Genomic DNA, 12,875 nt, shown 5'->3' with positions numbered 1-12,875 from the left:
TCCACAGTGCCACCAAACTACCCCATTAATAACTATATGATCTAAGGCAAATCACTTTCTCTGAGTCTCCTCATAGATGAAACAAAAATATTAGACTATCAAATATAATAATCCAAGGTTTGGAACTTCTTTCAATTTGTACCTATCTCTACTTGATAGAGAGCTTGGGTAAGAATCATGGAGTGATAGTAGGGAAAGGTAGAATTCAATTCTTAGGAGTCCTTGATGACTGAAGATTTGGTTAGGAAAGAAGAGAATACCCCCCAAAAAACACACAATGTAAATCAGTGAGAAGTGAGGAATGGTCTTATAAAAAGTGTTATGATTTAAAACCAGTTTCTCAGCTCCACATCTATAGCATTAAGTCAAGGTCTCTTAGGTGCTGGAGGAGCAGGTAAAATTTGAACATTCAAAGCAGCCCAAAGGAAATTTCCAGAATAAGATATTTCCCTTGGTTGTTTTAGAGAGAGAGATTGGGAATTATGTGGGCAGGACATGGACGATTTAGTTCCCTTTCTGAGGACCTCTGCAGATTAATGAGATGGTGGTAGGCATAGTCTCCACCAAGTTCAGTAGAGGAACGGAGTATAATAAGGGATGTGCTGGTAAATGTTTAACAAAGGTGTGTGTCCGTGTGTGTGTGTGTGTGTGTGTGTGTGTGTGTGTGTGTGTGTGTGTTTGGGGGGGAACATAACACTCACCACACTTTTATATCTGCTTAGACATTATTTCCATCACTTTCTTTAGTCTAGAGTTGATAATAAAAAAAAACCAAATAAACCTTTGATTTATAAATGCTATAGCATTTGTGGATTTCTGAGATGTAGATGCCTACAGTGAAAATTTAACAATTGGCTCTCTGTAACTAGTTGTAACTGTCTCTCCCTGGATGTTAATGGAAGGATAGATAGTATAAAACTGAAAAGAAACCAGGGAAGTCCTTTGGTCCAGTCCTCTTCCCCCAAGCCTATTTCAGATCTAGCCTCATATTTTTAGGCTTGAAGAGATTTCTTGACCTCCTCCTGTAGCCCCTTTCATTGTTTAATCACCATTATACTTTATTTTTATTTAAGCTACATTACCCTTACTCTGTTCTAAGTAGAGCTGGGGACAAAAGGGGAAGGTAGATTATAATAATAATATTTATTTCATTTCCTATGCTTTCTGGCACTAAGGACATAGACTGTCAACTGGATGGGATCTCATAAACCAAGTAGTCCAACCTCCTCATTTTATTAATGAGGGACACTAAATCCCAGAAGGGTTAAATGACTTATCCAAGATTATAAGCAGCAGAGCCCAGTTTTGAGCGCAGGTTCTCTGACCCCAGAACCAGTGCTTCTTTCATTATACCATTCCATGTCCAGCATACAGAATAGTATAAACACATAGTAGGTGTTCAGTAGATATTTCTTGAATGAAGATGTAGACTAGGTTTCAAGGGACTAAGCAATATAAATATTTTTCTCAGTCTCATGAGGTCTAATATTATTCTAACTTCTATCCAACTATGTGAGCTTGAACAAATTACTTAATGTTTTTTTTTCTCCTAGGCCCTCATTTTTTCCATCCCACAATGAGAGTACCAAAACTCTAGAATGTTGGGATGAGAAGTAACAAGTACTATGATGTTCTGTGAGGGCAGAAAAGGATATATTTGCACTATTGGGATTTTTACAAATTCAAAGAAAGGATCATTGAATCATTCAGGTACATATCCAACCTTTAATTATTCATGGACTAAGGACCTATCTTATATTTTATCATAGAATCAGATAATTTTAGAGTAGGAAGGGGCCTTAGAGATAACCTGTGAGGAAACTGAGATCCAGGTCCTATGATTCCCCTCTTTGTCCTTCCTGCCCCCAATTTTACTGATGGGCACAGGAAGGACAAATAGGAGAATCACAGGACCTGGATCTCAGTTTCCTCACAGGTTATCTCTAAGGCCTCTTCCTGCTGGGGATTAGAAGAAGCATGGGAATAGGATAAGGCTAGAGACCTGAGTTTGAATCCAGTTCTCTTTCCTGTGGGACTTTAGGTAGTAAACTTAATTTCTTTGAAACTCTATGTTCTTACCTGTAAAAACTTAGGGGGGGGTAGAATTTATCATGATTATCATCATCACCAACATCATCAATCATTTCTAGCATATTAAGGTTTGCAAGAGCACTTTCTATGTTATTTCACTTGACCCTGCCCACAACTCTGTGAAGTAGGTGCTCTCCTTATCTTCAGTTTACAAAGGAGGAAACTGAGACAGAAGTTAAGTAATTTGCCCAAGGTCACAGAATTAGTAAATATCTAAGGCTGGATTTGAACTCAAGTTTTCCCAACTCCCATCTCCAATATTCTATGATGCCAATTAAGGAGCAAAATATAGACCAACCAATATTACCTTCCATTCAGATCTATTGAAAATAATAGAAAAGAAATTTAACATTTGGTAGAAATTAAGTTTGAGAATTATCTTACTGCAGTTATTGCAACTACAGCAGAGAATATACATAATAAATGATTGCTTATGTAGTATGATTTGGGGGAAAACCAAAAAGTTCCATTTATTCTCCAAAATATTTTCCTCACTATCCTGCCACGGGGCCTGACCATCTCATAATTAGTTACCCTTTAGGGTTAAGCTTCTCTAGGCTCCTCTTTTTAAAGTTTGACTGCCCCTGAGATGAATAAGTTGTTAAATCTTTAGCAATGTAGTATGACTTAATTTATCAGAAACTCTTGGTAGAGCACTCAGCCTTCAAGGTCAGAGGAAATGGGACATGGCAAAGGTCCAGAGCATGAAGCCCTGCTTGCAAAGAGCAGGCATAGGTAGAGAATGTCTGAACCTCGCTTCAGATATCTGGATAAAGGGAAGGAAAGATAAGAAGAAAAAAGGGAGAGGTGTTGTTGTTGCTATTGTTTGTCCCTTCATTCTGGAAGGGGACTGATGACATCAGGAGGGTGATGTCTTAACTTGCCTATTAATTGAATTTAAGTGAGTCTGGGCTATACAAAGTCATCATCCTCACTCTCTCTTCCAGGGTCAAGACATGTCTGAATACCTGGTGATGGCCTAGGATGCAGTGGGAGATGTTGGCCTTTTTTCAAAGGAAGAGGTTTGAGGATGCTAGAAATACACTTTACAGAGTAAGGGTAAAATAGTTTAAATAATAATAAAATATAATGGTGATTAAATAACAAAGGGGGCTACAGTAGGAGGTTAAGTGCAAAAAACACACTTTACTATTTTTTTCCCTGTAGATTTGTTCTAAGCAAAGACATGTAAGAAAGTTGAAAGGATTCTGTCTATAGAAAAAATAACTCTGTGCTAGGGAAAGGATATCTGTGTATTGGTTAGAGTACTGGCTCCAGAATCAGCTGGTTCAAATCTTGCTTCTGACACAAACTGACCATGTTTGTACCTGAGTTAAGTATTACCTTCCAGTGCCTCAAGCAAAATTCCATCACAGTTGCAGATCTTCATTAACTGACAGATTTTTCTCACTGGGAATCACTTAAACAGAAATTGTCTATCTGAGGGTGAGGGTAAGGGAAGGACTGCAGAAAGAGATTCATTTGTTCAACAAATATTTATTGAGACACCAGTATGAGTAAAGGCACCAGAGGAGAAAAAACGCAGTCCCTGCCATAGAAAGAGAGAATGTTAAGAGTTGGAAAGGACCTTTGGGATTCGATTTCCTCATTTAATAAAGCATAAAATTGAGTCCCAGAAAGGTAAAGTGACTTTTCCACAACTAGTAGTCAGAGGTCAAAAAACTCTTAGACTAGTTTTATGACTCCATGTTGCCCCTTGTCTGATACCTAGCAATTTTGGGGTACAGGACAAGAAGCAGAGAGCATGCCAAGGGAAAGGAAGGACTCCAGAAATGAACTTTCAAAGATAAATTTAGGTGAGCATGACCTGGGTGGGTAAGATGATAAGTGGTATGGTATGAAGAAACCTCAGGGAAAGATCTAAGATTTCAAATATACAAGACCTTAAAGAAGGAAGAATAGAAAGAAGGAAGGAAGGAAAGAAGTGAGAGAAGAAGGATGGAGGGATGGAAGAAGGAGAGAAAGAAGATAGCTAGGAAAGAAGAAGAAAGGAAGGGAGGGAAGAAATTAAGAGAAAGGAGGAAAGAAAAGGAAGGTGGGAGGAGGGGAGTAAGGGGGAAGGAAGAAAAAGAGAATAAGGAAGGAAAGGAGAAAAGGGAGAGGAAGGATGAAGGAAGAAGAAAACAAAGGAAAGCAAGGAAGGGAAGGAGGAAAGGAAGGAAGGAAGAAGGAAAGGAAGGAAGAGAGAAATAAGGAAGGATTTATTAATTACATGTTATATACTAAGGAACTATACTAAGCTTTAAAAAAATATTTTCTCATTTGATCTTTAAACCTGAGATGTTGATGCTATTATTATCTCCAGTTTACAGATGAGGAAACTGAAGCAGACAAAATTGAAATGACTTGCCCAGGATCATAGAGTTTAGTAGGCTTGATTTGAACTCAGCTTTTCCTGAATTAGCCCAGCATTCCATCCATAGCCTTACCTAACAGATCAGGGATACCATACTCTGATGGGGAGATAGATATCCCTGGATGCCATGAAGATACTACAAGGTCACTTGTTGGAAAGGTCAGCAACAATGAACGATGGGGCACAGCAGCACTGGCCTAGAAAGATCACCTGTGGAGTGACCCCAGCAGGACCACCTGATAACTTTCTAGTTTAAGTTATTATTCTTACTACTAGGAGCTAAGTATAATTATTTTTATCTAGTAGAAAAAATATAAGTTCTAGTGCCTTCTATCTTCTAGAACTCTAGTCATCTAACCCTAGTTATAATTCTATCCTTATGTAGTCTATAATCTAGGAGAGAAAATGTGCACTAAAAACAGCAAACATTTATATATACTTAACAGTTTACAAAGAACTTTGTGTGAAACCCATGTGATAACTAAAAACAGACAAACCAGTTTGTCTTGGAGGTATACATCTATCTGTCTATCAATTTCCCAATCACCCATCTATCCATACATATGCACAATATATTTTTTGCCTTCTTACCCAGTCCCTTTTCTTGGAATATTTGGGTTTGATTCATTTTTAGTTGTTACTTTTGTGTCCTCAAGTCAACAAGGCAAGTCAGTGCACATTTATTAAATTCTTATTATGTTCTAAGTGATGTGCTTAGCTCTTCGAATACAAAATACAAGCAGAAATAATGACATTCCCTGACCTTAAGGAGCTTACTTTTAAAGGGAAAAGGCAGCACATAAAGGGAAAATGAAAATGGAGAGCTTGGAGGGCAAGGTATCTAGGTGAGGGGAATCATAGAGAAAGACTGGAGAATCAGGAATAGAGCTGGAAGGGAATAAAGGCATGGCTATCCTAGACATTTCCTTAAAAGGCAATTCTCTTGTAAGACCAAACTAATAAAGGATGAAAATAGAACAAATTTATGATATACAACAAAGACTAGAAATAGGATTCATGCTTGAGCCCATAGAGTCAAGAATTTTCTCCCCTTTAGGGTACCTGCCTCCCCCACCCCAGGGTGTTCTAGATTTAAAGCAACATCCTGGAGTCACTGCCCCTCAAATAGGAAAAGAACTTGGGGATTTCTAAAGGTAAAAGCTATTCAACTCACTGGGGAGCCACCTTCCCCTGGAATGTCTAAAATACTTATTTCAGCCTTAAAGAGCCATCCTGGGGTTGAGACCTCCAACTTCACAGCTGCTATAGCTAGACCTTCATAATTCATATAACCCGTGTTGGAAAAATTCACCTGTCTTATGTGTCTCTGCTCTTCAACTTGACCCAGAAACTTTTTGTTGCTTTGCCTGGTGGCAGCCTCTGTTTATCACCTTCTACTTTCCCTTCCTCAGCAAAGTGCTACATATAGTTCTTTTACCCAGGACCAAATGCCTCTGCATTAGTTAACACATCAATGAATCAATCAATCAGCCAAGTTAACTTACAATAATTAAGCCCCTATTATTTCCAAGAACTCCTGAAGCTTCCCTTCCCCTGTACTTATCTGCCAGAGAGATTCCTTCTTTTTCCTGGTCTTTGTCCTTTATTTTTTTTTTCAAGGCAATGGGGTTAAGTGGCTTGCCCAAGGCCACACAGTTAAGTAATTATTAAGTGTCTGAGGCTGGATTTGAACTCAGGTACTCTTGACTCCAGGGCTTGTGCTCTATCCACTGCACCACCTAGCCACCCCATCTTGGTCCTTTATTGACCCTTTGTCAGCTCTTCTAGAAAGCAGTGAGAAAGATTGATAGAAAAAACTTGCTCTGTGTGTGTGTGTGTGTGTGTGTGTGTGTGTGTGTGTGTGTTTCTGTGTACCAGTGCCTGAAAATGTGCAGAATGGAAGGAAGGGTAGCTGCTAACACGTGCTTTCTAAGAAAGAAGACTCTGTGGCATTTTTCCTTCCACGTTCAAGTGATAATATATGTATGTTGCAACCCCTTATCCCCTCCCACCTCAAAAACTGAGCCTAGGAAATGCATTTATGGTACAAAAAGAAATCATGTTTTCGACTGCTCTTTATTTTCTTCAAAAGAAAGTGCTGAAAACACAAGTCTCTTAAGTGCTTATTAACAAATATCTTTTTTTATTAATTTTATATTAATAAATATTTAAGCATACCACACTTAAAATAATAACATCACATTCATATACTTCCCCAGGAAGTTTAAAAAATACTTTTGGGGGACTGCCATACAGACCTTCTGAATAACTCATAAGTCCCAGATGTCCAGGCCACCCAAGACATGGTTTAAATTTTCTTAGTTCTTTCCTTACAGGAGCCTGCTTGTGCTAGATAACTCCACTCAGAAGTGATAAACCTGCAGGCAGCCAGCATGGCCTCAGGAATTTAGGAACTCTTGAACTCCACAATTTATTCATGGGTTTTAGAAATACTCAGTTATTAGGTTTACTGCCAAAGACACTAGTTGTGTGACCCTTGGCAAGTCTTGGCAAGAAAGGACTGAATACAAAGACCTTTAAGATCCCTTTCAGCTCTAAACCTCTAATCCTATGATATGATTGAATTGAGCTCAGGATCAAAGAGGCAGTCGGGTTCTGAAGTTTCGGATTGTTTTGCTTACTAATTTCCAAGTTCTTTAGCTACCCTCATTGGAAGAAGACCTGACAGTTCCAAAATAGCCACCTGAAATGAAAAAGGCAGACATTGTATAACTTGTTTGAGAGTGGAGGTCCTTGTATAGGAGTTTTCAGTGGTCAATCCTCTTTGAAGTTTCAGTTATAGAAACCAAGTGACCAATCAGTATTTGCTATGTAGCACATCATTTATCAAGAGCCTGGAGCACATGTGCCACAGAAAGAGGCCAAAACACATTCATTTCCATGCACCTTATTATAACTATCATTATCCCAATTTTGCCAATGAAGGAACTGAGGCTCAGAGGGTTAAGTAATTTTTTCATATGATGAAATAGTGTCAAGGCAAGATTCAAATCTAGGTATCTCTTGACTATAAATAGTAATAATGATAATAACTAGCATTTAGATAGTACTTAAAAGTTTGAAAATCACACTAGAAATGTTACCTCATTATATATATTCCCAATATCCCTAGGAAGTGAGTGTTATTTTTTAGCCCTGTTTTATAGATGAGGTAACCAAGGCAGACAGAGATAAAGTGACTTGCCCAGAGTTCCACAGCTAGTAAATATATGAGGTCAGATTAGAACTCAAGTCCTCTTGTCTCCTAGTCCAGTGTACCATCAAATGAGCAACCTAGATGCTATAATCTTTCCAATTCACTATGTTGTCTCTTTAATATAACTATATGATAAAAATTACTATTGTACAAGATTTTAAGTGCCAAGTATCATAGGAATGATGGACAAAACAATTACTCCTATAGAGTTCATAAAGAGAAAGTATAATAGGATCCAAGCTGTCACTATTAGAAAGAACTCCCTGGGATGTGATCAATGTGACCAGGTCAATGGCCTGTACTTATTATTCCCAAGCCTGGGTAATCACTGTTGATGCCCAGTATTTCCTGGAATGGGTGAGTCAACTTTGTTTGAATAAGTTCCAATTAGGTAATATTCTCTCTGTTTCTGTCTCTCTCTGTCTGTCTCTCTCTCTTCTCTGTCTCTCTCTGTCTGTCTCTCTCTCTTCTCTGTCTCTCTCTCTCTCTCTGTCTCTCTCTCTGTCTCTCTGTCTCTCTGTCTCTCTCTCTCTCTCTCTCTCTGTCTCTCTCTCTCTCTCCCTCTCTCCCTCTACCTCTCTGTCTCTTTCTGTCCCTCTCTCTGTCTCTCTGTTATAGTCAACTGATTTGAAAAAGAGAAGAGAAACGAGAAGTTTGGATTCAGAGGCATCAGGCTGTAATAACAAAGTGATTAATTTGGAATCAGTAAGACAAGTTCAAAACTTTTCTTTTTTAGTTTTTTTTTTTTTGCAAGGCAATGGGGCTAAGTGACTTGCCCAAGGCCACACAGCTAGGTAATTATTAAGTGTCTGAGGCCAGATTTGAACTCTGGTGCTCTATCCACTGCACCACCCAGCTGCCCCCAAACTTTTTATTTTTATTTACTATTTGTGTCATGGATATCTCACGTGAGCCATCTTAGCCTCATTTTCTTTACCTGTAAAATTATGGAGTTGGTCTCTAAGGTTGCTTCTAACTTTAAATTTCTGATACTATGAAACTGACCATATTGGGGAAGGACTCAGGCTTATCAGGTTCTCTCACTTCATATCTACATTCTAGGCTAGAAGAAAAAGCCTTCCCAGAATTAAATCAATTAGCCAATCAATTCTTGATGGGAGGGAACTGGGTCAGAGTAAGGTTCTAAATAATAATGAGAAAGAATGGGAGGAAGGTGACACAGCCAGTCCCAGTTGAAGTGGAGGGTGTGTTTTGAGAAGCTGTGGTAGACAAGTTGGGAGCGGGGTGCTGTCAGTCTGAGGAGGAGGATGGACTGAAGCTTTTATTTAGGGAACTACCTCCCAAGAGGTGACAAGTTTTGAAGATCTCTTCCTAAGGGGAGGCTACCAGGGAGTTTTCTTCACTCCTACAGGGGGAAAAAGGGGAAAGTTGGACAATCATGTTTGGTTGGGCAGTGGTTAGAGTAGAACCTACCTATATCTCTGTCAATATTTACAACATGTCAATTATTAGCTGGTGTCTGTCCTTAGGGCTTCAGAAGCCATCATAGCCCAGATCTCCTCAGAAGGTGAGTGTTCATTCTTACAACTTAGATTCATTTGGGGGGGACCAGCAGGATGACTGGGAAAAGGTGTGAGCAGGCTAATACTGAAGAAACACAGACCCAACCCTTCAGGGATTAGTAGCTGATTGCATGAAGTCCAGAGAGAAAAACAAATTGCATCCTCCCTTCTTTCTTTCCTTTCAAACCCTGCTAGAACAAGCCAGAATGGACTTATTTCACCCTGTAAAAAGGCATGGTCCCAGACTTCCAGTGCTTCTAGCTGGCAAATATAATCTCCACCAACCCCAGTCCTTTGGGGAGGGAAAGGGGGCAGGCAGAATTCGGTGAACTTGTGGATGAAGGTGAGGGTATTCTACCTCACCAATCTTATCTTACCTGAGAAACCATTCCAACGAAGGATCACCTGGCAAGAGCAAGACACAACCTCTTGCTAGACTGATACTACCAAAATGTTTCACTCTAATTAGATTTAAACCTCTTGAGGCAGAAACCATATCTCGTATACCTCAGAACTCCCTTCTCACAAAGTGACTAGTCCAGGGTCACCCATAGGTATTGAGCAATAAAAATAGGACATATGGTCCCTAGTTAAGAGGAGTTTACATGTTTGTGGGAGAGATGAAGCAGAAAAGCAGAGAAAGTAATATAAAGTTAAGTGATCAGATACTAGACTGAAGGAGTTGAGTAGGTCTGTGGGAGTGAACATATGGGTTAGAGCTGGGACACCCTCCTGAAGAGAAGAGTGAAAGATGTTAGGATATTTAAAGTGCATTGGTAGTCTTGATCTCCTTATGGATGTTTTCCATTGGTTTTACCAGTGTGGCTCTCCCTTTTCTGTTTTTTTTTAGGTTTTTGCAAGGCAAACGGGGTTAAATGACTTGCCCAAGGCCACACAGCTAGGTAATTATTAAGTGTCTGAGACCGGATTTGAACCCAGGTACTCCTGACTCCAGGGCCGGTGCTTTATCCACTACGCCACCTAGCCGCCCCTGGCTCTCCCTTTTCTGAGGTGCCTTGTTGCCCTGTCTGCTTCAGAGTTCTTGTAATAGGCAGCCTTGGGCACCTCTGAAGTCTCTTATTGTTTTCTCCCTTCATAATGAGGAAGTTCTCCCTGATTACAACATTCCTGGTTCTGGGACTGGCCCTCTCCTGCTTAGCTGGTACACAGTCAGGTAGGTGGAGACTGAGGGTTGATGGGAATAATGGACATCATCATGCTTATCAGTGAGGGTGGAGGGGTGTGTGTGTTTATTTTTCTGATTCAGGCTGGTCATTCTCCCACCTATCTCTTGACCAATTTGATCCGTGATTTTTTCCAGAGTGATTATGTTCCCTGCACTGAGACAGATTGTAATCAGGTCTTAACAGCACCATATTTTTAACTAGCTCTGTGCTTGGTTCTGTGGAGGGCACACACACACACACACACACACACACACACAACACACACACCCCACTCCCACTTCTGGTAGAATGTACCAAAAGTCTTAGTACCTTTAAGCTATTAAAATTTAAACTGCACTTAGACTTTTGGGACACTCTGAATGAGACTCAATCTTTGAACTTAGGACATTTATAGTCCAGTCTGTTTAGGGGGTGGGGTGGGGAGAGAAGACTAACATACATGAAATGATAGTGAATGACATAAAGTTATAAACATTTAAGCACTCAGATAGTAAACAGACTATTATAACTGCCATGAGAATACAGAGGTGTAGTGGAAGACTATGCTGGACTTCAGGGCAAGAGGTTGGTTCAAATCTCACATTAGATACTTAACAGCTATAAGACTCTGAGCAGGTCATTTAACCTGTTGTAACTTCTGGAAAAGCTCAAATAGGGATAATAATACTTATGTTACTTATCTCACAGAGTCAATAGTAGACAAATACTTTGTAGACTCTAAAGGGTTATAGAGAATGTTGAAGTTTAAAATGGCACTAAGACTTTTGGGATGCCTGATATAAGCATGTCATTATCATTATCATTATTATTAATGTCTCTGAAGCCTGTGTTGATCAATGTTTTCACAAATATTTGATGTCTCCCCCATTAGAATGCAGTTAACTCATGGTAAATGGGGATTATTTCATTCTGGGTAAATTCTCAGTGCCCGATACATATTGGGTATTTAATAAATACTAATTGATTAATTGAAGTAAGATTTATTTTAGAAAGGATATAGATAGGCAGAGAAGGGGGAAATTTTTCCAGAATTGTCTTGATGGCATGGGAAGAAAAAGGAAAAATAAGATACATAATATTGCCTGAAAGTATGGAAGTTAAAAATATCCTGATGGACTGGACAGTGAATCCCATGTAATAATTACATAAAAACTCCATGAAATTTAGCAGGGATCACCTTGATTTGCTTTATATTGAAACATCTGGATGGTCTGTGGGCATCATTGAAGAGATGGTGGCACAGTGGATAAAACACTGGCCTTGGAATCAGGAGAATGGGAGTTTAAATCCAACCTCAGACTCTTACTAGCTCTGTGACCTTGGGCTAGTCACTTAATTGTGACTGCCTCATATCCAGTCCCATATCCAGTTGTCCTGATTCAAATTTTGCCACTGGATCCAGATGGCTCTGGAGGGGAAAAGTGAGGCTGGTGACTTAGTACCGTACTTAGTACAATCAAATCCAATTCATGTGCTTGTCATGGCACTACTTCCCCTGATGTCATGGTCTTCTTTGAAAATGAAGAGCAAACATCATAAACACCATAGCCCTTATGTATCTAAACTCAACCAATATTTTTGAAATTTCTACTTTGAGTAAGATTAATTCTAGCTATGCAAAAATGTTCATATGGCTCTCTATATAGGGGTAGAGTACTGGAACCTCCCAACAATCCATGCCTTTTCTGCACAAACTTGTAAAAAGGCAGAAGGCAGTGCTGGCAAAGAACACACAGTTTCATTGCAACACCCTCAGGTTACTCTGCAAACTCTCAACCATGGAGGTATAACCAGAGAACTTTGATTTTTGGAAAGTCTTTGGTGTTCATTGGATAAAGGCATCATTTCAGGAAACCCAGTGGTAAGGACTGGGGAGTTCTCAATGCATGAGTAGGATATATCTAGGGAGGGTGACCCACACTTCCCTTCTATGACTACCTACTCTCTTATAACAAGGGTCCCAGAAAAATGGTTCTTTCTAAGGAACTGCTTGAAAGAAAAGTTGTTAGTCATTGGCACTATATGAATCCCTGGACTTTACCCATATTAGTGGTTCAGAGAAAAAAAAAACAACTAAGAAGATTAAGATATGTGAGGACCATCAAAACACTAAATAGAGCAGCTAGGTAGCACAATGGATAGAGCACCAGCCCTGGAGTCAGGAGGACCTGAGTTCAAATTCAACCTCAGACACTTAATAATTACCTAGCTGTGTGACCTTGAGCAAATCACTTAACCCCATTGCCTTACAAAAACAAACAAATTTAAAAAACACTGGGAAGAAAGAGGGAAAACTGGAAGTTTGATAGTCTATAAGGACACCATGTCAAGGAGTTCATGGTACCTGGAATTGTCTGTGGTATGGTCAATTGTTCTCAGTGTTGAACTAAGTAAGACATGCTATCAGGCATTTACATGAGAGGAAGATAAGAAAAAGGATCTTCTTTATCTATTCAATGAAATCCTATCAATTTGAGAGC

General features: G+C 39.4%; 1 protein-coding gene across 3 annotated transcripts in view; it reads left to right on the top strand.

Annotated features, from left to right (window-relative positions):
* Positions 1 to 8,692: 8,692 nt before the first annotated feature.
* LOC141507357 (coagulation factor X-like) overlaps positions 8,693 to 12,875 on the top strand; it is a 53,138-nt gene continuing 48,955 nt past the window's right edge. The window contains exons 1-3 of one of the 3 annotated variants that reach the window (XM_074214931.1): positions 8,695 to 8,993; positions 9,176 to 9,213; positions 10,059 to 10,382. In XM_074214931.1, the coding sequence (XP_074071032.1) occupies positions 10,307 to 10,382 (76 nt within the window). In that variant the 5' untranslated portion in view covers positions 8,695 to 8,993; positions 9,176 to 9,213; positions 10,059 to 10,306. The other 2 variants (XM_074214933.1, XM_074214932.1) reach the window with 2 other exon arrangements.

Source organism: Macrotis lagotis, chromosome 1 (genome assembly GCF_037893015.1).
Source record: "Macrotis lagotis isolate mMagLag1 chromosome 1, bilby.v1.9.chrom.fasta, whole genome shotgun sequence".
Lineage (NCBI taxonomy): Eukaryota > Metazoa > Chordata > Mammalia > Peramelemorphia > Peramelidae > Macrotis > Macrotis lagotis.
The sequence above is the reverse complement of the archived record's forward strand: the minus strand, read 5'-3'. Positions and strand labels throughout refer to the sequence as shown.